Source organism: Carassius carassius, chromosome 32 (assembly GCF_963082965.1).
Source record: "Carassius carassius chromosome 32, fCarCar2.1, whole genome shotgun sequence".
NCBI classification, from domain to species: domain Eukaryota; kingdom Metazoa; phylum Chordata; class Actinopteri; order Cypriniformes; family Cyprinidae; genus Carassius; species Carassius carassius.
In genome coordinates this window covers 17,074,638-17,100,813 of record NC_081786.1, presented here as the reverse complement: position 1 = coordinate 17,100,813, position 26,176 = coordinate 17,074,638, and the positions used below count along the sequence as shown (strand labels likewise).

Sequence of the window (26,176 nt, the reverse complement as noted above, 5' to 3'; positions counted from 1 at the left end):
ATACGAATGACATGAAGAAACAGATCCAGAAGAACTGTTGCAATGTCTCGAAGATGCTTCAAGAAACCTACCTGCAAAGCTGCCTGAAAAACTACGCGCAAGTGCACCGAGGGCAAAAGCTGCTTTTAACGCAAAGGATGGTCAAACCAAATGTTGATTTAATTTAGTTAATAGAAGTTAATGGATAAAGAAAATCACTTTATGACAATATTTTTTACAGCATCCTCCTTTTACAGCATTTTTATACAAGTGCCTAAAACTTTTAACAGTACTGTAGCTTTGCAGGTAGGTTTCTTAAAGCATCTTGGAAACCTTCCCACAGTTCTTCTGGATGGAGTCTGGATGGAGTCTGATGATGATGAGATTGGGTCTCTGAATGTTGTCAGACTCCTTGTGCAAACAATAATCTCACTGGATTATTACTGGCAAAATGAATGTTTGGAAATGTAAACTGATATTTACTGACACACTACAGCAAAAAATAAAAATAATAACTGACTTAAAACTAATTTTTTTTAGCTAGTGATAATACTAGTGTTCTATAATTTTGGCCACTACTGTATTTCAGAAATGAAAATTAAATTAAAACAGTGCTCAATCAAAAGTTTCAAATAATAATGGTTGTGATTTATTTGTTTATTTAATAGGCATAACACATAACGATGCAGCACATCTGAATGTTTTTGTCCCAACAAATGTTTCATCCAAATAAACTAAATTCAAATAATTAAAATAAACAATAAACCAATAATAAGATTCTATATTTCTTGAACTGCTTCTGTCTGAGACGTTACTTATGGGGAATACATTTTTCACCCACAGTTTGATTTTTGAAATAATTTTAATAAACCAATGAAATGCTAAACGATATACAGTTTAAATGTATATTTTATATTTATATTATAAAGTTAAACATCATAACTTTTGGTTTCCCCAATTTAACCCTATATCTTTGCTTGCCAAACATTAGCCTATCTATTTTATAAGGGTAAGTTTTTACATTGCTGTGTTAAATAATTTATTCATTGGACTTCAGTCATAAAATTCTGCCACAAAGGTTCAAGGTTATGAGAACACTTTCCAACCCCCTTCATGCTGCTTCTGTATTTGAATATAGAATTTCCTTAATAGTTCACTGGCTTTAATAATGCAATTTAGGGATGTATAAATCATTATAACATATTCTCCCATTCATATAGTATCTCCCATTTTTGGGAAATTCTCTTCAAAGACTCTTGCTTAATGTAAGTTTTCAAATGATTCCCGGACAACTAAAATGACTGAGATAAAATACTTGGAAGTCTGACAGTGTTTATGCTCAGTCTGTGGGTATCAGTGTGTATCCATGGCAGGGACTGGAAAAGACCTTCCCTGAACAGATTTTCCTTTCAAAGAACAGCCTCATCTACCGCACTTTTTACAGCACCGTCTGTCACCTGTAGGGACCGCGATCAGAACTTCCTGACATTTTCCAGGATAACTTCATTTAACATCGACTCACTTAAATGTCACTGCTTCTGAAGGCAGACGAATGAGTTACTGTCACCCCATCCTCACAGAGAGGGTGTGACTTAAATACTACTAAATTCAAGCAAGACAGATAGACTTTCGACACATTATCACACACAGAGATGGTTACATCCACCTAAAGGCCCTCAACTGGGCTCAAATCAGACCAGAGATTGAGGTAAGATGGTTTACATTGTACTAGCACAGTATCATAAGAGTTGTTTCAGTGTCATAGCATAATAACTAAACTATATAGAGGGAAAACATTCAAACTCTCTTGGGCCTAAAGTGATTTGAACACAATCTATTAAATTGCAACAGGAAATGTGAATGCAGGAAATTAAAAATTAAAAAATAATGCTAAGTTGAAATACTTTAAATTAATAGGCTAAAATTTAAATATGAACTTTTTTTTTTTTTGCAAATACAATCTCTACAGAAATTATATGTATGAATGTTTGTATATATTTAGGTTCAGTTAAGCATCTGGAAGGTCTTAGAAAATCATTGTTCACATTTGCACTTTCACATCTGTGTGCAAACATGTTATAAGTGTAAATGATGTACACTATTTGGAAAGTTAAGTTGTTCAAAAAAACATTAAAAAGGCAGATAGTACAAATATTTTCATTAAAAAGCTAAAAGAGCAGGAAATATTTAGTTTTCATGTAACAGACGTAAAAAAAAAAAAAAAGATGTTCCCCATTAGACTCTGCAGGTATGTGTCAAAAATATATGGGTTAACTTTTGGAGTAACCATAAAAACACATTGGTTTGAAATTAAATGAGTTTAAAAAATATTATTAGCATTTTTATTATTATTACTGCATGCATTTAAGGTGCAAGAAAAATATATATTTTTTTATTCTTCTTCCTTGATGGTTAAACCACTAATCCACTCATTCTCATTTGTACATCTCATTCTCATTCTGCCTCCGTAAGCATTAATCACTATTAAAACGATAAATTAAATGCATTAATAGATTGGTTGCAAGCGAGTCATTGCTTCTTCGCGTCTGCAATTGTGCTCCTCGTGCTTTGTGTATTGCCCTGCCATGTTCAAGCGGACCAGACACACAAACATGTTTCACTACTAAACGGCTCCTAAAGGCTGCGACCTTTCGCCCAGATCCGAACTCTCAGTTCAGCGAGTTTACAGTGACACTGCTGACTCCCTCCACACGCCCACCGGAGCCACGCAGGGCACGCACTCCCGCTCCGCCAATCGCGCGCCTATCACGCACTGATCACGCGTCGGCCTTCACACCATTGGTCAAGGTCTCACACACGTTTGTTTTTCATTGGTGGCGTGTTGCCACCCGTCAGACTGTTGTGAATTTTGTTTTCTTTCTTTTTTTTTTCTGGGGATTGTTTTACTCAGCTGCTGGTAAAGGCGAACTGAATGCCGGTGCGAGTCGCGTCACTGAACGGGCGGAGCAGCTCCGTGTCTTTGTTCTGCTCTACTTTTCATTTAGTTATTTTTCATACGTTTTGAGCAAATGTCAACACGTCAGTTTTCTAACATGGAGGAATTATGTGGGGTAAGCCCGGAATATTTAATTATACAATATTTATATTTATGCCATATACATTACTTTATGATTTACTGACACTGGCAGGTTATTGCTGCTTGTGTTTAACTGGTAATGGAACTGGAACGCATGACGTCAACTCTCTAATGTCACATAGTAACTATTTATCTCACGAAATGTTACAATGTATCTAAACATTGTGAAGTTCTGAATACATGCATCCATCACCACCTACGTCTTGAGCTGACTTGCCCTGTGATAATAAGCAAGGCTCTCTTGTAGTATACAAACATTCAGTTTCAGTGGGCAACGTTATTCCTGTTAGCCTCATTTAACCCTCAGTTCGTAGTCTGCAAGAAAGCAATCATTGTTTAACATTTTAATAGTGTTATTTTCCCTTTACATTTTTATGTTTATACCTGTCTGTGTAAATATAATTCTACTTTTCTTGCGTTTTTTCATAGCCTCGTTTTTTTTTTGTTAATTTATGTTTACATCAGAATTCTGGTGTAATATTCATTAAGTATTTGGCATTCAGTGCTGTCCAAATCACACTTTAAAATGATAAAGATGCATAACATAAGTTGTCTTTTGGATCCCACTGAATACCAGTGTATTGTGTGCATTATGTAAAGAGTTGAGGCTGGTTGAGATGACCATACTGCTCACTATATGAAGACTACAGAAGTCAATCAAGTGTACAGCACCTTGCTAACCCTGCTGTTAAAAAAAAAAAAATATGGATGCTGCTGGCTAATGGTGTTATTTTTCTGAAGAGTAGCAGATAGGAGGGGCTTGAAGTCAGTCAAAGTTTTCCGGCCTCTGGCTGTTCCCGTGTCTGTCAGGGGGTTTCAAGTTTTGCTCACAGCCGTTTCACATGGGCAGCTTGTGAGCATGTCATTGTTTTGGCTTTATTTGGAAGTGGGAGGTGACTTCAGTCTAGTGATAGACGGGCTGTGTTAAAAAGGGCTCCTCTGTTAAAATGTCATACTGCTTCTGAATCCATGAATAGATACAGACAGAGAAAGATTCATTCAGATCCACTCAGCAGCTGAGCTGTACGTGTCAAAACAACCAGAGGGCTTACTTTCACCTGTAACTCATCACGTTACATTCGTTTTGTTGTCTTCTTGTGGTTCTTCTCAGGGAGCTCGGATGGAGGTCTGTGAGGATTTTCTGGAAGGGAAAAAGCACAGTGAGCACTCTTCGTGCAGTGTTCTGGAATACAATGATCTTGAGGCTGCTGAAGCTCTGGTTTATATGAGCTTCTGGAGTCAGATGTCTCCAAAGCCCAATGCCTTCAAACCTCGCCCTCTTACGCCAGCGTCAGACTCCTGCGATTCTCTCTTGCACCCCGAACCGCCGGAGACCCCGAAGGACTTTGTCTCGCTCTCTTCACTGGTAAGTCTTCTTTGGTTGGAATTATCTGCCAGAAGGTAAAATATGTACACTTCAAGCTTTGTTTAATTTGTCAACATTCACTCCGGGGAACCTCACGGTCCTCTGGCGCCACATGGTGTAGCACAAAGCTCTTATCAGAACCTGATTTGTTTGCTGAAATCTTTGGGAGGGTTTTATGACACACTGGACAGGTGGCAGTCTTGAGATAAGCTACATCTGCAACTGAACTTCAGCACTTCTGCTGAGAGATGAACAGACAAAATAGTACAGCTATGATATTACTGAAAAGAGAAGCCAGTCATCCATAAAATATTCCTCAGTGAGATTTAGTTTAGCAAAAGAGAGAGTTTTTTTTTAGGGATTAAAATGCCTGATGCCGATAATTGTGGTGGATAGCCAATTTTTCTATACTTTACAAATAAAAAAAAGTAAAGATAAAACACTAAAACCAAATTTATATGAATCTGACGTCACAACATCATAATGTACATTATTAAAAATGTATATCAATTCTAAATATAAACAGAAAATTAGCATGCACAATTAAATATACAAATCTCAAAATTTCTATTTTTTCTCATGCTGTACATTAGAATCTTTATAATTTGTGAAAATTTAAGTTTGATTTTAATTTTTAATTTACTCACTTTCCATTTATCGGTTATTGGCCGTAACATAGATAAAAATCAGCTTACTATTACTGGCCTTTTTATTGGTGCATCCCTAGAAATCAAGGTGACATTTAACAATAGTTTAAAATTATTAGTGCTTTTAAAGGGTAACTTTATGTCAGTGTTGGATGACAGCTAAATATTTATAAATGTGAAAAAAGTTAATAGTAATTAATTGCATGCACAATTAAAGTAAAATATAATATTGGTCTATATATGTCCAATATTAATACCGATATCGGCAGTTAACAATATAGTACCAAAATTGTGTGCACCACTCAACTCCAAATGTCTTCTCTCCTTGCAGTGCATAACCCCACCACACAGCCCCAGCTTTACCGACACCTCCAGCACCACATCAGTGCCAGCCCCCCCCTCCCCGCTGGCTCTGCTCTGTCCCAGACTCCCCAGTCCGAGATCTGCATGCCCTACCATGGCCTCCATCACACAGATGCCCTCTTCTGGGCACCCCACAGAAAAGATCACACCGCCACCTTGCAGAGCAATGGCAACCAGCGTAATACGCCACACAGCCGACAGTTCTTTATATCAGAACATTCCACAAGCTGTCCACCCACAAAAGACTGAGGAGGTTCCTTCGTCCCACCAACCCGAGACCGAAACTCCTACAAGAGGCATGTGCCAAAACAGCAGCAAACTGCCTTCTAAGGATTATACGCCCTCCATTACATCATCTCCTCATTCGCCGCCCCCAAACTCCAGTCCGCCAATCATATGCCAAATGTTCCCGGTGGCCCAACCTGGAGTCATCTCAGCCACGTTTATTCAGAAGCCCAGCCCTGGGGTGAAGTCTGTCTTTCCACAGCCGCTCCTGATGGGCTCGCCAGTGCCTCAGGGGACGGTGATGTTTGTGATGCCGCAGTCATCAGTGTCTTCGGCTTCTCAATGCCAACAGACTGTTATGACCCTAGGCAACACTAAGCTCCTGCCTCTGGCTCCCGCACCTGTATACGTGCCTTCGGGACAGAGCAGTGCCACACAGGCCGACTTTTCACGCAGGCGCAACTATATCTGCAATTTCCCAGGCTGTCGGAAGACCTATTTCAAAAGTTCTCACCTAAAGGCGCATCTCAGAACCCACACAGGTAAATAATGTTAAGTATATATAAAAGACTATGTGATGTAACTTTAGGTTTAGGTTTAGGTCTAGGTTTAGTATGTCATCTAACAAGTCTTCTGTCTTCTAGGAGAGAAACCTTTTAGCTGCAACTGGGAAGGATGCGATAAGAAATTTGCTCGGTCCGACGAGCTCTCCAGGCATCGGCGAACACACACGGGTGAGAAGAAGTTTGTCTGTCCGGTGTGTGACAGACGGTTTATGCGCAGCGACCACCTCACCAAGCATGCACGGCGACACATGACCACCAAGAAGATCCCATCTTGGCAAACAGAGGTGCGGAACCTCAACAAGATCAGCGCAGCCAAGGCCTTGCCCACTGGCACAGCACTACCAGTCAGCATGTTGCTGCCAGCCTCCAACTGACTCCCTTTGAGACTGAACTCTGGACTCTCACTGATGTTATGCAGGGACTCACTTTATGAGGGCATTGCTGCTGATTCTCTCATGGGCAAAACCTGATTATGCACTGGACTCCTTTCTTCTTTGCTGCACATATTTCGCACTCTGCAGTGGAACATTTCGTTTACTATTGTGTAAGATTTATGCACTCTTTTGCCAAAGTCTTTGTACTATGTTTGTCTTAAAATTTCTTTCTTTTAATTTTTGTATACATTTATATGTACATATCTAGTGGAAATGTATGCTAAACTACACAAAATTTGAGAAAGGAAAATATGTAAAAATGTATATGTGGATAATTATCTACACTGCGACTATCATATAATACTTTTATTTAATACCCTCCCTTTTTTAATTAAACTATGACAATGAAGTGTTTTTTTTTTGTCATTTTCTTAAGTTACTAAAGAGCTGAAATCTGTAGCAATAGAAAAATTCAACAACTCCTATGTGGTTTTGGGATGGTGTGTTCTGGCTGTACTTCAGTTCTGCTTCTTCTCGCTGCTCTTGGCAGTAAGTGAACTTCCAATCTCACATTGCTGACACACCCATGATGCATCCACTTCTTGTCAGATTTGAGGGGTCCATGTAATAGATCTTTTGTCTCATGCATCACCGCTAATTCATATTTCAGCAGCAAGTTGATACAAGTTGAAGTTGAAGTCATTTTGTTTACCGTCAGCAACATTATAAAACTCCCTTAAATAAAAACTAGAGACATAGACTTTTTTTTCTTTTTGTAAAGAGGCATACTAATAAGTAATAGTTACATTTTTTAAGATGTAACTATTATTCATACCTTCAATCACAAGATTTTATTTATGGAAAATGTGCAGTGGCGCACTCGACTACTGCGTTTAAATGAAGACCAATCAGATTACAAGACAAACTGTGGATGTGGGAGGCGCGACCAATCAGCTTCCTGAACCGTGCCCCGCCTCCTGCCTTACTGACCGACTTTCTCCAATCAATCAACTGTCCAATAATGCAGCAACAGCGACACCGTGTGGTTAATATCTTAATGTATAGCTTTATCTCGAATACGCGTGAAAGCGATATACAGTATATAATGATAGCCCATATTATTAATTTAAATTATAGGCCATATTTACCGCCCCCCCCCCTTTTCCTGTTGGGTAAATTTGTTTATCACTCAATACAAGATTAACATTAAATATTTTTTTACATAGTGACAAGTCTAGTATGGAGACATGCCGATTTTTGTCTACACCCTACTAAAAATGTCAGAAAGAAAGAAGATTATAGACAGCTTTTGGTGTTGACAAAACTAACTACTTCTAACAGACATTATTTAAATTTAGGAGCCATTTAGTTTTTATGTAGTTTTTATTGCTACTTACAGGGTCTATCTAAAATAAAACAAATTACTTTAAACAATCTCCAGATTATTTCCAAAGGTAAAATGCATAACAGTAGGCTATCTGCATGACTTTCCTTGTGTGCAGCAGTTTGGAGACTATTCAATCTGGTGAACATACATCAGGGTAGTTTAGGGCAGTTGGGGGCCTCCATGGAGCCACTAAAACTGCTGATGTGCATTCCTGTCTTAGACGGGTGGAGGATTTTGCATGGAAATGTGGTCAGGAAATGGAACTAAATTATCCACTCCATATGTTGTTCTCTCTGGCAAGCTGCTTTACAGAATATTATTCTTTAAAAAATGTCAGACGCAGAATATATTTTTATTCCTTTCCTTTTTTATTAGAATAATGACTTAATAAACTGAATAAACTCCATCCTGAATTAGGCATATGCAAACTCTCAGAGAATTACAGGCTTCTAAAGCAGTCTTCCTTATAGCATGGACTCAGCTGTAAATTAAATCACTTTAGACAGGCCTGTGTACATGATCAAACATTTCATGCCAAAACATCTGTGGTTAATATAAAAATGATCCATAATAATTTTTGGTGATTTATCAATATTCCTTCTCATACATATTTTCTCTTTTTCTTTGTCGTCTCAGAAGATTATTGTGGTTGTTAACCAAACTCCCTCTCGATTGTGTTCATGAGGTCCTCTTCTGAAGCATCATACATGATGGGCAAGGCCACAGATGAACCGCTAATTCCAGAACCTCTAAATAACAAAAAGAGGATTTTTATGGTTAATAAAGGGGTTTTGCTATTCATTAGACATCTCAAATCAAATGTTAAAAAATATTATAAAATATACAAGTAAAACACATCAATAGTGCTTTTTCATTATTAATAGAGATCTAAAGTCATCAAATTATACAATGTGTAAAATATACTTTACAGTAAGATTACATTTGTTAATTTTAGTTAACATGAACTAACAATAAAAAATACTCCTAAATTATTTCTTAAATTTAGTTAATGAAAGTGAAAAAAGTGAAAGTGACGTGACATTCAGCCAAGTATGGTGACCCATACTCAGAATTTGTGCTCTGCGTTTAACCCATCCGAAATGCACACACACAGAGCAGTGAACACACACACACACTGTGAGCACACACCCGGAGCAGTGGGCAGCCATTTATGCTGCGGCGCCCGGGGAGCAGTTGGGGGTTCGATGCCTTGCTCAAGGGCACCTAAGTCGTGGTATTGAAGGTGGAGAGAGAACTGTACATGCACTCCCCCCACCCACAATTCCTGCCGGCCCGGGACTCGAACTCACAACCTTTCGATTGGGAGTCCGACTCTCTAACCATTAGGCCACGACTTCCCACTTAATGTTAATGTTAATTCCAAAATTTACTAATGCATTATTAAAATTAGAAGTTGTGTCTGTTAATATTATTTAATAGAGCTAACATGAACTAACAGTGACATTCTGTGTTTTTATCAACTAACGTTAACAAAGATGCTTTATGCATTAACCAACATTAACTAATGGGACCTTTTCTAAAGTGTTACCACATCATCAATATTTATTTTTATTTTAGTTAACCCCTATAATAATAAAAAGAGAGGATTTCAGTTAATACAGGGATTTTCGTTTTCAGTAGAAATCTAAAGTCACCAAATGATCAAATGTTGTGTACAAGTAAAATGCATAAATATTTATTTTTCTTTTTAATTAACATTACAGACCAGTACTCTCTACCAAGCGTGGCACTGGTCTGGACACAAGCTAACTTTGTTGAGGGGAAATGATGTGTGTCACTAAGTTCAGATCAATAATTGATGGAATACACTTACGGAGCTGTTGCTGTGCTCTCTATGTTGTCTTGTTGAGGCCTGACCTGTTCAGAAAGCCATACATAGGTAGCTATTTCTTACTTAATAGCTTTAATAGTTTCTATTAATAATTTATTGCCATTGTCATTGTCAAAAGAAGAAGCCATATCATTTTAATGTGAAAACTAAAAATGAACAGTAGTCCTACCTTTTCATGAATGGAAGTTGGTATGTTCACTGTGTTCATTTCATTGTTGTCACGTGTGCTGAAACTGTAAACGTTGTTGCAGTCTTGGCCTTTGGCGTAGTAGTAAAGTCCTAAAGACTTCGATCCAAACATTGGCATCTTATAAGAAGTCCTGTTCAGTGATATATCAGTGTTGTCACATTCAGCGAGGATTCTGCTTACTTCCTCAGCGAGATCCTCGGCTGAAAACTCAGAGTCCTGTCCCTCACTGTTCCAGTCTGCCTGGACTCTCCTTCTGACGGACACACGCAGATCTGAAGCTTTGCTGTTTGAGGGACCAAATAAATGACTTTCATCCCGGTGAATGCCGCTGCTACTGACGGTTTCCTCTGTCACTGACACAGGTGCGACTTTTTTCATTCTGCTTTTTGATATGCCCATCTTTCAGATGAAACATTTTCACGCCGTCTTTGAGAAATATGCCAATTTCCACATCCTTACAAGCGCGGACAGACTATTTGAATAGCTGATAACAAAATAAAAAGGAAAATAGACATCTTCAAACATCTTACATCCGTAAAGTCTTCTTTTTGTATTATTATATATAATACTGCATTTGTTGCAAACAGTGACGCAACGAAAAACTACACGGATCTCATAATTAGCGAAAAGTACGCGACGCGTCTGCAAGTGTTGAGGATGACGTCGGCATTAATTTGACCAATCAAAACCTTTGTTTACAAACTGCAAGCGTCGCGTCCACCTCTGCCATCTGTCATAATAATATGAGTAAACTGGGTATTTAGTTAGTTAGAAAGAACAGCTGCGTGACGATACATTTCAAGAATTAAAATATTAAAACAAGTCTGTGGATTTTATTGAATCAAACGTATATCTACACCATACATCAATTTTCAACAATATCATAAAACCTTAACTTCACCACAGGAAGCGTCTAAAAGATAATTGTCATGACATGTTTTAAAATGACACCCTTGATTTACGTATAGTGTTCAATGTGATGTGAAACATGAATGAAAATGATCAGAATCTAAAGTTGCAGTGAAATTTGGCAAGTGTACTACACTACAACATAATAGACATGATGAATTAAGTTCTAGATAATTTCAGAACACCTTTTGGACTTTGTTCAGTATAAGAAGTTTGGAAGAAGAAGAAAAAGTCAAATACATTTGTAAACTACTTATTTTATGCAAATTATCACAGTGAACTTGAGCTTAATTATATTAAAAAAAATATTATATTAGCTGAACAAATACCTTGCAAATAAATACATATACAAAAAAAAAACAAACAACAACAACAACAACATAAATTCAATAACCAATGGGAAGCACAATCAATGCAAAAAAGAAATGAATGTCCAATGATACTATGATGCACATGGCTGAATTACATTCTATTTTTATATATTATTTAAAATGCTAACTAGTAGCTACAGTTTAAAAAGAACATTGTAGACACTATAAAAGCAATCGACAGTTTATTCATTAACTACTGCACAGCAGTAGGTTATTTAAATTGCTATTAATTCAGCAGAGAGAAGACAAACTGTACAAACTGCTATTACTTAGAAGCATCGTCCCGGGCGCTTTGAAAAGGGGGGCATACTAAATGCAACCCCCCCCCCCCCCCCCCGGCCTTTGAATTTAAGCAATAGATTAGATCTTTTCTTTTCACCATTATTGATTAATCATTTAAACTAATTTGGATTCCTTGTTGTGCCTCAGAAATTCCATGGTTACTGTGTAATAGACCAGCAGGTTGTTTGTTGTCATGGTAAGAACAGGCGAGGCATTCTATTTCCTCAGTCACTGTATGGTACACCGCTCATGGCTCTGCTCTTCACTGGCGGGGCTGCTGGGGGTCTGGGGTTTTCTTTTGCCTTTAGATGGGGCAGCTGAACCGTGATCGATAATGTGCTGCAGTAGGTCTTTACTCTCACTAGGTGGCAGGTTGTAGAAGAAGTACTGCGGCGCCATCTGAATGAACCTGTTACAAGCAAACAGCAAAAGAAACCACGTGATTACGAAGCACAGAAGAACAAATTGTTTAAATGGTTGAAAGAAAAAGAGTAAATAGCTTGCTAGCCTTAAATTAAAAATAAAAGAAATTTTTAATGAAACAAAAGAATTTAACTGTAAAAGGACTTGTCATTTACAGTTAAAATAGATAAAAATAATTTATAGGTGATAAAAGAGGAAAGGAGAGAAGGAAGATATAAAAAATATTTTATATAAACAAAGTATAATAGTGGAATGGTGGAATGAACTAAGTCACTTTCTGAAACAAATACAGCTGGAGATGTATTCATTGTGAGTATTAAGTTCTAGACAAGCAGATGGTCCAGTACGTACTCATGTGCTGAGATCTGAGAGACCGTTCTGATGCAGTTGTTCTCTGACAGCGTGTGCTCATGGTACAGAACCCATTCTGGCAGGTTCTTCTTGTGCATCTCGGTTCCATAGCCAGACAGCGGGTGGATCTGAGCCACATGTTTATGGGTCAGCATGAAGTAATTCCCTGACCCATCAATGTCCCTCGCAACCTGGAAAACCCCACAGAGATTAAACAATGGAAAATGCAGTAGAGCACTAAACACTAAATTTGTAATGCCGTTTACTAATCTGCCTTCATCACAGACGTTTTCTGCGCCAATGCAATGATTTGAGACAGAATAAGTGCTCCCATTTCCACTATTGTGCATTAACAAAGTGCATTTTATAAAGAGATTAATCCTCTTTCTAGTTCAGATTTAGAGAGACTCTGACCTTTGTACATTAGAGAGTTGCTTTAGTACAAAGCACAACAATATCTTACAATTTTCAAAAGTGTTTTATTTTGTATATGATATATCCATACCTGCATGAAGAAGCCAGCTAGTAGGGCATGTTTGATGTTCAGGCTGTTGCTTTTAGAGCCAAAGGCAGGTAAAGACACTGGCAGCTCTAGTCGTTTCAGGATTTCTGTTAGCTCAGAGCGTATCGCATCCGCTGTCTGAAGAGCAGACAGACTGAGGAAATGGTCTTCACACCATCCTTCCACATTAGAGTCTGAAATACACATGTGAATGTGATTTCAACACTTTATATATTATAATTGATAGATCTTGTTAGTCAGATCGTGCTCAGCGTTGGTTCAGTCAGGCTACGTAGGCATAGTGTTCGGTAATAGTGCTCGGTAAGTATGCTCAAACTGCTCGTACCCTCCCTCCCTCCATACCGCCAAAGATAAATTGTGATTCAATAAACTCCAGTAACTTGCCGAAGTGGTCCTGTCTGAACTACTGTCTACTGTCTTGTTTCATTAATAGTATGCTCGTGGATTATAAACTTCGGTGGCTTCAATTAATTGCTTTAATGCACAAAAATCACCCACATGGCCCTTCCTTAGCATATTGGTAAGCATTAAAGATGTTAATAAGGGTGAAGTGGTCTCCCTCTGCATGCTGGAACCTCTGATGAAACAGCAAGGCCTTCTGTCTCACTTCCACTGGGGGTGTAAGGAAACTGCTCGGAGCTAAATAAAAAAGAGAAAAGGCTTTATTATCAATCATGAATGTATTTGTAAATACATTTTTAACAAAGATAAAAATTTGGTGTTTTTAATTTTATTTTATATTTAACATTTCAATTGAAGGTCACTGTGAGTTGACACAGGTTCCAAATACATCTGAGCGGAGCACAGACATTATGGAAAACGCAGACACATGGTGGTACAGCTGTTGAGTGGATTGTACTGAGACAGGATTACCTGTTAGCATGGCAGCGATGGTCAGCACTTCGCTCACACAGTCAAATTCGCAAGACGCAAGCAAAGTCTTAGCCATCTGTGGCTCCAGAGGAAACTCTGACATGATAATTCCAATCTCGGACAGATTTCCGTCATCATCCAAAGCAGCCAGATAGTCAAGTTCCTCTAAAGCTTGCATCAGGCCTTCTGGATCTATCGTAAGAGTGAATAAATATTTAATATGTATTTGAAAATATGAATAACAGTTTTCCAAGTTTGCTATTCATCTCTTGTAGAAAAATAGTACAATTTAATAAAATAATAATTATTTTAAAAAATAATAATGTTTTTACACACACACACACACACACACACACACACACACACACACACACACACACACACACACACACACACATATATATATTGATTGGCTAATAAAAAAATCTGACCCATGTCAACTGTCTTTACAACTAACAGTAATAAAATAATTTTTTATAGCTGAAATACTATACTAAAACTGAAATTAATAAATACATAAAGATAAATAGAAATAAAAAAACTAATAAGTTACAAAAGCACATACCAAACTAAAACTTAAACAAAAAATTAAATGAAACCTGAAAATACAAAAAAAATGTTAATTCAATATACTATAAAATTATATAAATAATACTAAAACAATACTCAACTGACATAAAGTTAATCAACATCATTAAAAATTAATTGTGTGATTTAAAAATAAAAATTGCAGTCTAGTTAATTTCAATAAAATAAGAACAAAACATTATTATGAGTTCGTTAAAGCTATAGGTGATTGTAAAAAACACCAACTAGTATTATTACTGGAATAAGTCAACAAAGTATAAATTGTGATCTGCAATGCATTTTTCCTGACAGTGCAGAAAGTGAACAGACAACAAACTCTCACTAATTTGCGGCAGAACAAAAGCGCCTCACATATTTGTATCATGAGATAAACAAGTTCATCTAGTTTATCCCACCATGTTGTTTTCAGAGAAATGCTGTTGTCGTAGCTCCACTAATGAAGCTGCTCATCTGACTGGTGTGTGTTATGGAAGCAGGTTATCTCTGGAACAATGAACCCAGTCAGAGTGCTGTCGGCTCAGCTAACATACGGCTCACCACCTCTTAATACCAGCAGTGAGCAGGACAGGCCCATCTGCACCCTTACTGTGAGCCAAGAGAACCTGGCTGATCCCAGCTTTGCTTGGTTATTGTAAACAGCGGACAGTGAATAACCTGTTTGTATTTAGCTGGACTGCTCAGATTCGTGTGAGAAATTCTATGAATAATTTTATGTGATTATCTTCAATATGTGAAAAAATATACATACAGTACATTCACTGTTTAGAATCAGTGTAGCAACATAGATTACACAATATTTTATTAGTGGTGCAATAAATCACCTAAATTTACATTGAATGCGGATCCCAAGCCATATCTAGAGACTTACTTCTAAATGGATCCTCTTTATTTGGAAGTAAGCGCATACCAACTGTATGTGTGCCTTATAGTGCTGTGTTTTAAGAGACTTGATTGAAATTTAAAGAGATTAGGTATATCATATAAGAATTGTATCTTACCTGGTCTGTCAATAAAGTCGCAGTGGCTCAGGCCAGCAATTTCCATGCGCTTCAGGAAGAGCACAGTGGAAGTGATGTCAGACTCAAGAATATGAGGGACGCTCTCAGCAGGAAGTGATGCGTCCTCTTGATATAAACAGAAACACTTGCCTGCCGAAATAAAACATTTCAGGAATATGATTCAGGGCATGCAAACAAATTTAAGAAACTTTAAATTTGTTTATGTTAATCCAGACTGCTTTTATTTGGTCATTTGGCCATTTTCGGCCATACTGATAACTCTTTATATATGAAAGCCGATAAACGATATGTTGTCTGATAAATCTAAATCCAAATTTTTATATAATTTTTGAGAGCCTGATTACAAAAAGTCATTAAAAACCATTAATGAACATTAATGAAAAAAACATTAAACCATTTCAACATAAATCAAACATAAAGCAGCCTTAAAAATGAAATAAAATAATGCAAACAAGTCCCAAGGCAACATTACTTACGTAATGTTCAAAAAATCATCAAAAATCATCTACCATAGATAAATTAAACTGAATAGACTCCGCACCCACAATAATTCAATTATTTTAATTAAACCATATTGTTGATGAAAATAATAAAATAAAAATAAAAGTGGAGGTTATTATTAACAGTAATGTTCTCATTGTATTATGACAGACTTGCCCTGCACATGTTGCACTTCACTGTATTCAACTTTTCGAAGTGATTCCAATATTTCAAGCAATGAAAAACCATCATGGCGAACAGTGCGCATCTGAAGTGCCTCTGCAGGAAATAATGCATTATTTATCGGCTTTAATATATCAGCGAAATGTTCTTATAGGTTCGATAACGATAACATTAAAATTAACATTTATCGGCCGATACCCATATAGTGGCCGATATATCGTGCATCCCTATTATTTATTCCTGTGATGGGAAAGCTGAATTATCAGCATCATTTCTGTATTCTTCACATGATCCTTCAGAAATAATTCCAATATTCTGATTTGCTGCTGAAGAAACATTTCTAATGATTTTCAATGTTGAAAACAGTTGTATTGCTTAATCTTTTTGTGGAAAAAACATGTTCAAAAGAACAGCATTTATTTTAAATATATATATATATATAAATATATATTTAATATTATCAATGTCTTTGCTGTCAATGTAAATCAGTTTGTGTCTTCGCTGAATAAAATATTAATTTCTTTCAAGAAAAAAAAAGAATTCTGATCACAAACCTTCAAATGTTAATGTGTGTAGAATTAAAAAAACAAAAATGTTTTTTTTAGAAAACACAAAGTGCTCACCTGTTGGGCCTGCAAGTTGTTTGCGGCTCTCAGCTTGGCTCTTGCTGATAGGACGAATAACAATGGAATTGGCTCTGATTCTAGGATTGTACACCTGTCACAATAAAACATCAATGTTCCATGTCCACCAATCAAAATGTATACAGTATATAACACAGAGCTCATAATAAGGACAAGTATCTATAAAGTTCAAAATAAAAACAAAATCACTACATACATATCTTTTTTGCACTCCAGCATCAATCACAAAGCGAATGCTGTGAACGGCCCAGAACAAATCTTCACTGGGGCTGCAGGTGAGGAAGACTCTCCTACTCTTGCTCTCCTCAGAGATCACCGAGGGACTGTCTCCTTGCTCAGGGCACAGAGACACAGGCACAAGCTCGCCATGAGCTACTGCAAGATTGGCACCCTCTCTCCGCAAAATGGCATGGGCACATTCAATCTCCTTGAAAAAAGAAGAGAAAAATATGTTTTTATTACCATGGAAATTAGACCATCTTCTGTTCTATGCAAGATTCCCAAAGGAAGGCAGGTTGGCATTTATGTTATGTTATGTTATTGAATTTATAAATATAAAAACAGACATACAGAAGTACTTTATATATATATATATATATATATATATATATAGCATTTTATGTATACAATTTATATATATATATATATATATATATAATTACATTATAATTAGCACATTAATCAGAATCAGAATCTGTACATAAATCTGTACATAATCTGTACATAATACATAAAATAATATATATATGTAGAGTACTTATGTCTGTTTACCCACATAAACCACAGGAAATTATATATTTTATTAGTATTAACAGGATTTATATTATATTATATTATATTATATTATATTATATTATATTATATTATATTATATTATATTATATTATAATCAACAGGAGCATTGTTAACTCTTTTTGTATGTAATAATACGTCACTCTGTTCTTCCTTCAATAAAAATAAAACTAATAAAAAATATATATATTATATTATATAAAGAATGTGATTTATTTGTTCACTTAAAATTATTTGTAAATAATATTTTTAAAATGTCAACAAAATGTAAACAATTACAGAAGTTCACCTATTAATGTTTAAATGTCTCTTACTTGCTCAGTTGCCAGAAATGTCACAATGTCTCCATGCTTTTGATTCTGATGTATCTCCAGAGCCAGTCTAAGAGCAGAGCAGAGGTAATCCTTCACACCTCCTCTCCCGCTACCGTACACCACCTCGCACGGCTGCGGCCCATCCAGCCGGATCTGAGGAGCGCTTCCATAGTGACGTAGCAGTTTCTCAGCGGAGTGAGGGGCGCTGAGGATGACCAGCCTGAGCTCTGGTCGTGCGAGGAGCACATCTTTGAGCAGCCCGAGGAGCAGGTCTGTGCTGACGGTGCGTTCCTGGGCCTGATCAATGACCACCACGCCACACTGCTCCAAGAGGGGGTCCGACATCATTTCCCGGAGCAACACATCATCTGTGCAGTATCTGCAAAGCAACAGATGTCACTGCAGGCTTCTTCAAGAGTCAGCATCGATTTAATACAAACAAAAATAACGAGCTAAGCAAAGACAAGCAGACATGGTTGGATGATAATTTTCTCTGGGAATAGTCAGTGATTTCCTTAAGGTCAGTGTTTTCATTAAGTCAGACCCTCTCAACTGTTTTAATCACTGTTCTGGCTCTTTTGTTTGTTCGCCAGACTGACTTACGGCTGCTCTAAAAGCTCTGATGAAGCATATGGGCAGTAAGGAAACACGGCAGCTGCCGTGGAGACCCCCAGACCGAGTCCCCCCAGCCTTTTGTTAGCTTTTATATTGTTTAGATGGACAGGCGCCCCTGAAAAGGGGATGCACGTGTGGTGGTAATGAAGGGGGGAGGGGAAGACTGCAGAATTGAATGGAAAAAAGGTCCAGGGAAAATGACCAAATAATGCTGTGGAGGCTTTACATGACTAGGGATCATATACACACCTCAGTACAGTGTCAGGGGAGCAGCAGGTCTGAAGTGGGATGCTGTATCCAACCTCATTGCCGATGTTGACGTCCATCTCATCAGCCACACGGAGGGCCAGTTCCACCGTGCTCTGTTGATGAATCTGAGTGCACACTACCATGCCGTTCTGATACTGCGTAGACAGGCAAAACTCTGCACACCACTGAGGGATCTTAATGAAGATTAACACAGAAAACCACATGCTGTAAGGCTATTCAAAAATAAAATCGCTTTCAGTGATAAATTAACCATGAATAGGTTTCATCTGCCCTATAGGCTACTATGTGATCGTTTGCATAAAATAATGAGATTAATGATAAAAGATTCAACAAATTCACTATAAAAGTAACTGAAGATCAGTTCAAAACTCAGCCCTAATTCATCCTGAACATGGAATGAGGTTCAAATAAAATATTAATATAGCCTACTTATTTAAACTACTATAAAATGAATATCCTGATTTTATGATAAACACACTTGGCATATAACATATAAGCTCACCTGAGTGCTTTGTCCTGTTTTAGCTGTGCCAGTAACTATCACAATCTGGCTGCTCATCAAACTGGCCATAAACTCGCATTTCGCTCCCCACACCGGCAGAGCTTTTCTTTCTCTTAATAGTTTGTAATATCTTGAAGAAAACGGGAGCCCGTCGAACTGATTTAACTCTAGCAGATCATCCGTTTCAGTATCTTGAGTTTCGCTGGTTTCAGATGTAGACTGTAGAAAAGAGGCTTCAGATAGTTTCTCCACATCTGTTGATAGCTCCATCTCCATCGGTGACCTAATGCGCTTCTCTCTTCAGTTGCACAAATAAATCAAACTGAACAAATCGACCGAAACACGCTCTGTTAGTTTTGTGACATATTCATGGTCTTAAACAGGTTACCTCCTCCAGAGGAGTTTTAGGAACCCGCGCTCAGGAGATACAGACCCTTTGTGTCATCAGTTGTCCCGCTCAGTGAGTGTGCACTTGTGAGGAGCGATTCGTGGACGAATCATTCTTTTGAATCGGATCTTTTTATTGAATCGAGAACCGGCCGTAGTAGTTAAAAAGCAGATGGTTTAATAGCAGAAACGTTGATTGAATTGACAGTTTTATCAAGGCATGAAACTGAGTTGATTTTAATAAATTGTTAAGACATGCAAATGTTTTAACCAAGGAATGTAAATTAATTAGTATAATTGGTTGTTTTAAATTCAAGCATGTTTAGATTTACCAGGTTTAGGTTTAATCAGCTGAATCATAACTGCAACAAACTGAATGTGGACACAAAAAAATAAATAAAAACGTAAAAAAGAAAGAGCCTTTATTAATAATCTACATTCGAAGGTTCTCAACCAGAGGGTCATCAGTGAATGTCCAGGGGGCCTCAAGATGACTTAAAATTATTTACATTTTAATTAAGTCATTAAAGTTATTTCTAGAGCTGAAACAGGTTTTAACTAATAAATTCTTAAAACATCAGGATATTTTTGTGATGGTATGGGTACATTTTCTTTCTGGTTATGCAAGTTCTAAAATAATTTTGAAACTGTGAGCCAAACATTTATTTCAAATCCTTTAATAAGCATGCCAGGGACCAGGTAAAACAATCGCTTTCGATCCGGTTCTTTGAATGAATTGTTCGAAAGAACCGATTCGCACGTCTCGTCATTAGCGCACTGAATCACCGCTCAGACTCGCAGGCAGAGATTCCGAGCGGTCATGTGGTCATTTAATCCCGTACGTCCTGATATTGCTGAGTTAGATTTGTTCCTAGGTCAACATATTTTGTTGACCCTGGAACAACATTTTACTCAAAAAAATGTAGTCTTGACCATATCCCTACACCTAAACCTAACCTTAACCATGAGTGATCCTTAAAATCAGAGGAAATGATAGATGAATGACACTGAAGCACCTAACAGTGATTGTAAGCGTAAACTTCACAAACTCTATAAACTTGTTCTTCAAATCTGAAGAAATTAATCACGATGGTTAATGGTTAATCACGATGTTGTTCCTGGGTCAACAAAGATGTTGTCCCAGGAACATGTCTCACTTGGTAAAATCAGGTTCTGCATTTAATCCCATCACAAAAGAGCCCAAGCTGATGAAAGTGACTACAGGGTAAGACAAGGAGTCTCAATAACCATACATCGCTCTCATGTTAAAACAAGACTAATAAAAATATTTTTTGTAATGTATGTAACTAAAATAAAAATTAAATGGTCCAAAGATTGTGCGCCAGCGCTGTCACCATGACAACATTAATGCTCGCACGGTCAGATGTGCGCGCGAGAGAAGAGTGAGGCAACAAACTAACATTTCTCTACAGTAGGCTACACTACAAGGAGACAACGATGAACTCAGGTAGACATTTGATTTGTGTTAAGGCTAGTAGGCAGCCTGTTTGATGTTTGATAGAATGGTTTTTAAAAATGTAAGAAAAACTTTATTCAAAACAATACTACTATTGCAACATAGTTTTATAATGCAGTCCTATTATGCCTAAGTTACCTGAGTTGCTGTATTCCGCACTTACATTTGATTAACATGGTAATACAGTCAGCTAAAACTTTTTTATATTTCGGTGACTCTTTAATTTCAGGACCATGTCTAATAATTAGCTAAAAACTACGACTTTTGCCTCAATAAACTCCCAATTCGCGGCATCGTAGTTAAGTTTTGGTGTCGGGTAGAATTAAGGGATATAAAAATATGTTCTTGCAGGATAAGGTATTATTATATAGGCTTTATTAGTTCTAATAAACAGACAACATGCTAGTAGTAATGCTAATATGCAAATATAAATAGGTATAATATTTTATTACCTTATAAAGAGCTGCATTTTATTCATTGTTTAACAAATCAATCTAGCCTATTTATTTTTGAAAATTATGTTGTTTCCAGCCCTGTTTAGGAGAAAAGAAAAGAAGTCTAAAGTTTTCTCCAGCAACAGAGATTAAAAAGTAATGGGTAAACTTTTAACTTAATCACTAATCCAGAAACAATCTTTTGTGGTTAGTTATTGTTGGTGTATTGTTATGTGATATTCATGACCTTTATTAAGATGAAACCAATAGGCTGCAGTTTACCCATAAGTCACACATGAATAGCAAGATCCTACCATGGATGCTGCTGTATCGCATAACTGCATATTAACCATAGATTGGTTAAGGTTTCAACCCTTGTCAAAAACACACATACAAAAAGTAATATAACTGTGTTGGATATTACTGCAAGGCGAAATACTGTATATCCAAAATTTACATTAATCCTACAACTTTATAAACAATATGCATGATATTAAGAATCTGCCATATACTTTTTTCAATCTCTCCAGCAAAATATCCAGAGCTTACTCTTGTGATTGAGAAGGTCACTCACCACAGCATTGAGCTGAGTTGGATGAATGAAGAGAATAAACCTCGAAATGGCCCTCCTGAACGCTGGACCCGCTTCTCTGTGGAGCAGATGGACCCCAAAACACACACATACAGCACCGTATACATGTCAGTTTTCTCTGTTTGATGGTGAAGATCATTTCTTTGAATATAAAAGTTATTACAACATGTTCAAAACTGGCCTTTTAGCAACAGTCCATGTAATAATAATGTATTGGTGTTTTATCACAGAGGGTACAGCACTCATCATCTTGTAGCGGGTTTGGAGTCAAGCACCTCCTATAATTTTAGGCTGAGGGTCACCAGAGCATCAGGGGAATGTATCCTCAGCCCCATGGTCTCTGTCTTCACCGCCCGTGAGATATTTTACAGTACCTCCAGTTAAAGCCTTGGTCTATTATTTTCTTATTTTAAACCTAGAAAATATCATGCTCCTCTCTGCTGTTATTGGTAGAAACACAAACCTTTAGGAATTAATTCGCACAAAATGTACACAATAGTTCAAAAGTTTTTCAGCATAGATGCATATAAATGATCAAAAGTTTTCGAGTTGTAGTAAATTGTGTACTTTGAAATTTACATTCATCAAAGAATCCTAAAAAAGTATCACAGTTTCCAGAAATATATTAAGCAGCACAACTGTTTTCAACATCGATAAAAATAAGAAATCTTTATTGAGCAAATCAGCAAATTAAAATGATTTCTGAAGGATCATGTGACACTGGAGACTGACGTAATAGCTTCTTTGCCATCACAGGAATAAATTAAATTTTAAAATAGAAAATTATTTTTAATTGTAATAATATTTCACAATTTTACAGTTTTTACTGTATTTTTGATCAATGAAATACAGCCTAGCTAAGTGGGACTTCTTTCAAAAGTGTTAAAAACCTTTATTGACCCTAAACCTTTGGATAGTAGTGCATTTGTTTCATGTTTTATTATGTTTTGATGGTTTGTCCACAGGAGAGCCGTTTAGTGGGAAGAACCTCCACCAGGCTGTGAACAGGGAGGATGAGGATGAGCTGAGCACAGTTCTACAGTCAGGGTGAGACCACACACACACTTCATCACTTCAAGCTTCTTCAGCCTCTCTTTATTATGTGGTACAGGGTGATTCATGATGACAACATTTTAACCTTTTTGTAAAATATTCTCTTAAATGCCAGTTCACACATTATTCATAACCCCTCTCATGTAATTCCTCTTCTAGAATGGTCGACGTGGATGTTTATGACAAAATGGGGTTCACCCCTCTCATGGTGGCAGCACAGAAAGGTTTCACCAGGTAAACATGTTCTGATGTTATTCATTTAAACACAAAGCTGGTGTACAGAGAGATGAATTCACAGCAAGCTACTGAATCTCACATTAGTCTATGTTTAGTTATTGCTATGTGATAAAAGAGTAAACTCGTTGAAATATAGTCATGTATTTCTAATAATGATCAGCATCTGTTTTTGTAGCTTAGTGGACATTTTAATGAAGCATGGAGCTGATATTAACAAGAGAGACAGCACTGGAAAAGACAGGTAAGCCTGCATATGCTTTTTCGATGCAGATTAATTTCAGAATGAGTCATGTTTTCAAATATATATTTTCATCTATGCATGTGTTTTATCAGTCTAATGCAGGCTAGTTTCGCTGGTCACCTGATCACAGTGAAGTATCTGCGTAACTGCGGCTCCACATGGCAGTCCCGAGACACGGACGGCTGCACACCGCTCCACTGGGCTGTGGATGGAGGACACCTGCCTGTCATTAAATATATGATCCAAGATGGTTGTGAGGTCCGAGGTCCATTTTCAACCATTTAAATGTGTGCAAAAAACAACCTTAAAAGAATAGTTCACCCCAGAATGAATATTTGTTGACAATTTACTCCCCCACAGGCCCTCCAAGGTGAGATTGTTTCTACAGAACAGATTTGGAGAAATTTAGCATCACTTGCTCACCAGTGGATCCTCTGCATTGAATCTGAATGGCTGCCTTTAGAATGAGAGTCCAAACAGCTGATAAAAAAACATCACAATAATCCACAAGTAACCCGCACGACTCCAGTCCATCAATTAACGTCTTGTGAAGCAAAAAGCTGTGCGTTTGTAAGAAACAACTCTGTCATTAAGGCATTTTAACTTTAAACTGATGCCCCATAATAATGCTTCATCCAGTGAAACATTCTTTACCCTGTTGTCTTTTCATATCAAAATCCATCATGTTTGTTAAGAACTGTTTTTACTTGTAAAAAGTGCTTGATGCGTGCACATTTCTCTCCTGATTTAGATAAGATGACTTTCTCCTTGGAGAAAACAATATTATGGATAGCGTAATCGTATTTCAGCTGGAAGCAATTTGAAGTTGTTTTTATCACAAGGTGTTGATGGTGCAGTGGATAAGACACATGCCTTCGGTGTGAGAGACCTGGGTTCGAATCCACTGTGAGACACCAATGTGTCCCTGAGCAAGACATTTAACCACTAGTTGCTTCAGAGGCATGTGACCTCTGACATATATAGCAATTGTAAGTCGCTTTGGATAAAAAGCGTCAGCTAAATGAATAATGTAGTTATACAAAGACGAAATTTTCAATTTTGGGTGAACTATTCCTATGAAGGTATTTCATATGATCAGGTACTGTTTTCGGCCCATTACTTTGTCAAATGGTGTGCTTGACCCTGTATTGTCAGTTTAAAGCATGTGTTCTTGTACTCTAACAGGTGGATGTGATAGATAAAGTGTCTCTCTGGACTCCTCTCATGCGTGTGTCAGCCATCGGTGGAAACGCTGCGGTCGCCTCCATCCTCCTCCAGGCTGGAGCTGATGTAAACGTCCGTGACAAAGCTGGCAAGACACCACTAATGGTATTCATCATCAAAACATCCACTAAAATTGTCGAGGAACAGATGGATGGCACCATTGGAGTTCTTGGTTATCATTTTTCAGGTCGCTGTGCTGAATAACCATGTAGAGCTGGTGAAACTTCTGCTTGACAGTGGGGCAGATCACCACATGAAGAACGAGGTAACAGATTATGGTCATGATGATATTCATAATGCATAAATGATTAAACAATCCGAGTAGTGCAATCAAATTTTTTTGCCACAGGGAAACTAATAACACTTCTCATAAAATGATATTTACACCCTAATGTAGTATGGAGCAGGTGCAGCGGATATGGCAAAAGCATTTGGGAGACAGGTAACCTGACAAACTATACATGAACAAATTAATATTTTGTAGCTTGGAACAAAAAGACAATTTCTGTTTCAGAGCATCATACACTTGCTGGATACTATAAGCTTGGAAGATTCAAATCGACTGACATCAGCAGGACAGTTCTGTTATGGAGACAAGAAATGATCTTTCATATTTTACACATTACATTAAAGCTTTAAGTTATTAAAAACAACTTTGATCTTTCTGTAGTGTAAAATAAAATGTTCTTGAATTCACGATAATAAAATCCTCGTTTATTGTTCTCGTTCAAGTCCTTACATTATCAGTATCCAGTTATATTTTTTGAAGGCATTCACAGTTCCCTTTTAATATCCTAATTCATAGAAATGAAAATGGACTTTGTGGATTATAAAATTGAATAATGAATTCAACACCCAGTGCAAAAACTGAGCAATCATCTTTGACCACAGATTAAAAAAACAAAAACAAAACAAGTGAGTATTTAACACATCCACATGAGTGCATATAAAAAGGTGAAATGTACATACATTGTTGTAAATAGGTAAACAAGAACATAAAGAAAACACACAGGCTTGGCTTGAATGAAACACTGTGACAGCTGGGTTTGTTATACTCCCAAAGCAACAACGCTGGAATATTATGTGGAAACACTGAAGTGTAATTTCCCTCAGGGTGAAGTACTAAGCAGAACAACAATCTCATAAGTTTATGAATAACAGTGAGCCCAGCTGTGCATAAAGAAAGGATCCATTCATTTTCTGTTATGGGCAAGAAGGAACCACTTGTGTAAAAATGCCATAGTTGTGGCGACACACACCAGCAGTAATATTTACTACATCCTGTGTACTTTACATCATCTTGATGTTGAACACTTTTGTGAAAAGGTTATGAAAAATTACTATTT

The 26,176-nt window shown here is 37.1% G+C and overlaps 3 protein-coding genes across 7 annotated transcripts; 2 read left to right on the top strand and 1 right to left on the bottom strand.

Moving 5' to 3' along the window:
* The first annotated feature begins 1,554 nt into the window (after window positions 1–1,554).
* Window positions 1,555–7,026, top strand: klf11b (Kruppel like factor 11b). Of its 3 annotated transcripts, none has more exons than XM_059520578.1 (4): window positions 1,555–1,687; window positions 4,188–4,442; window positions 5,421–6,219; window positions 6,322–7,026. In XM_059520578.1, the coding sequence occupies exons 2-4, from the start codon at window positions 4,197–4,199 to the stop codon at window positions 6,615–6,617; spliced, it is 1,341 nt and encodes a 446-aa protein (XP_059376561.1). In that variant the 5' UTR covers window positions 1,555–1,687; window positions 4,188–4,196; the 3' UTR covers window positions 6,618–7,026. The 3 variants fall into 3 exon arrangements, with proteins under 3 accessions (XP_059376561.1, XP_059376559.1, XP_059376560.1); XM_059520576.1 differs by lacking the exon at window positions 1,555–1,687 and adding an exon at window positions 2,855–3,050; XM_059520577.1 differs by lacking the exon at window positions 1,555–1,687 and adding an exon at window positions 3,538–4,099.
* A 3,846-nt stretch (window positions 7,027–10,872) lies between these two features.
* Window positions 10,873–19,658, bottom strand: dhx32b (DEAH (Asp-Glu-Ala-His) box polypeptide 32b). Its single transcript, XM_059520572.1, has 11 exons — window positions 19,186–19,658; window positions 18,663–18,856; window positions 17,799–18,177; window positions 16,889–17,119; window positions 16,672–16,765; window positions 15,365–15,514; window positions 13,779–13,970; window positions 13,404–13,544; window positions 12,888–13,078; window positions 12,383–12,573; window positions 10,873–12,017 (listed from the first exon to the last, which is right to left on the bottom strand). Exons 1-11 carry the CDS (start codon window positions 19,459–19,461, stop codon window positions 11,837–11,839), a joined length of 2,220 nt encoding a protein of 739 aa, XP_059376555.1. The 5' UTR covers window positions 19,462–19,658; the 3' UTR covers window positions 10,873–11,836.
* On the top strand, window positions 18,783–25,679 carry LOC132112872 (fibronectin type 3 and ankyrin repeat domains protein 1-like). 3 transcript variants are annotated; one of them, XM_059520573.1, is made up of 11 exons: window positions 18,783–18,889; window positions 22,014–22,182; window positions 22,306–22,430; window positions 23,041–23,122; window positions 23,288–23,362; window positions 23,541–23,606; window positions 23,699–23,864; window positions 24,792–24,935; window positions 25,018–25,095; window positions 25,228–25,272; window positions 25,345–25,679. In XM_059520573.1, the coding sequence occupies exons 2-11, from the start codon at window positions 22,079–22,081 to the stop codon at window positions 25,432–25,434; spliced, it is 975 nt and encodes a 324-aa protein (XP_059376556.1). In that variant the 5' UTR covers window positions 18,783–18,889; window positions 22,014–22,078; the 3' UTR covers window positions 25,435–25,679. The 3 variants fall into 3 exon arrangements, with proteins under 3 accessions (XP_059376556.1, XP_059376557.1, XP_059376558.1); XM_059520574.1 differs by lacking the exon at window positions 25,345–25,679 and having other exon boundaries at window positions 25,180–25,277; XM_059520575.1 differs by lacking the exon at window positions 18,783–18,889 and having other exon boundaries at window positions 22,077–22,203.
* The last annotated feature ends 497 nt before the right edge of the window (window positions 25,680–26,176 follow it).

What these genes read in the sequence shown, in the direction of transcription:
- LOC132112872 (XM_059520573.1), top strand. Translation starts at nt 22,079, where the DNA reads ATGAATGAAGAGAATAAACCTCGAAATGGCCCTCCTGAACGCTGGACC. An exon ending in AGCACAGTTCTACAGTCAGG is followed by an intron (nt 23,123 to 23,287) that starts GTGAGACCACAC and finishes TTCCTCTTCTAG; the next exon opens with AATGGTCGACGTGGATGTTT. An exon ending in CTGGCAAGACACCACTAATG is followed by an intron (nt 24,936 to 25,017) that starts GTATTCATCATC and finishes ATCATTTTTCAG; the next exon opens with GTCGCTGTGCTGAATAACCA.
- dhx32b (XM_059520572.1), bottom strand. Translation starts at nt 19,461, where the DNA reads ATGGAGATGGAGCTATCAACAGATGTGGAGAAACTATCTGAAGCCTCT. An exon ending in CTGGAGTGCAAAAAAGATAT is followed by an intron (nt 16,766 to 16,888) that starts GTATGTAGTGAT and finishes TTATTGTGACAG; the next exon opens with GTGTACAATCCTAGAATCAG. An exon ending in ACAACTTGCAGGCCCAACAG is followed by an intron (nt 15,515 to 16,671) that starts GTGAGCACTTTG and finishes TTATTTCGGCAG; the next exon opens with GCAAGTGTTTCTGTTTATAT.
- klf11b (XM_059520576.1), top strand. Translation starts at nt 3,009, where the DNA reads ATGTCAACACGTCAGTTTTCTAACATGGAGGAATTATGTGGG. An exon ending in ACATGGAGGAATTATGTGGG is followed by an intron (nt 3,051 to 4,187) that starts GTAAGCCCGGAA and finishes GGTTCTTCTCAG; the next exon opens with GGAGCTCGGATGGAGGTCTG. An exon ending in GCATCTCAGAACCCACACAG is followed by an intron (nt 6,220 to 6,321) that starts GTAAATAATGTT and finishes TCTGTCTTCTAG; the next exon opens with GAGAGAAACCTTTTAGCTGC.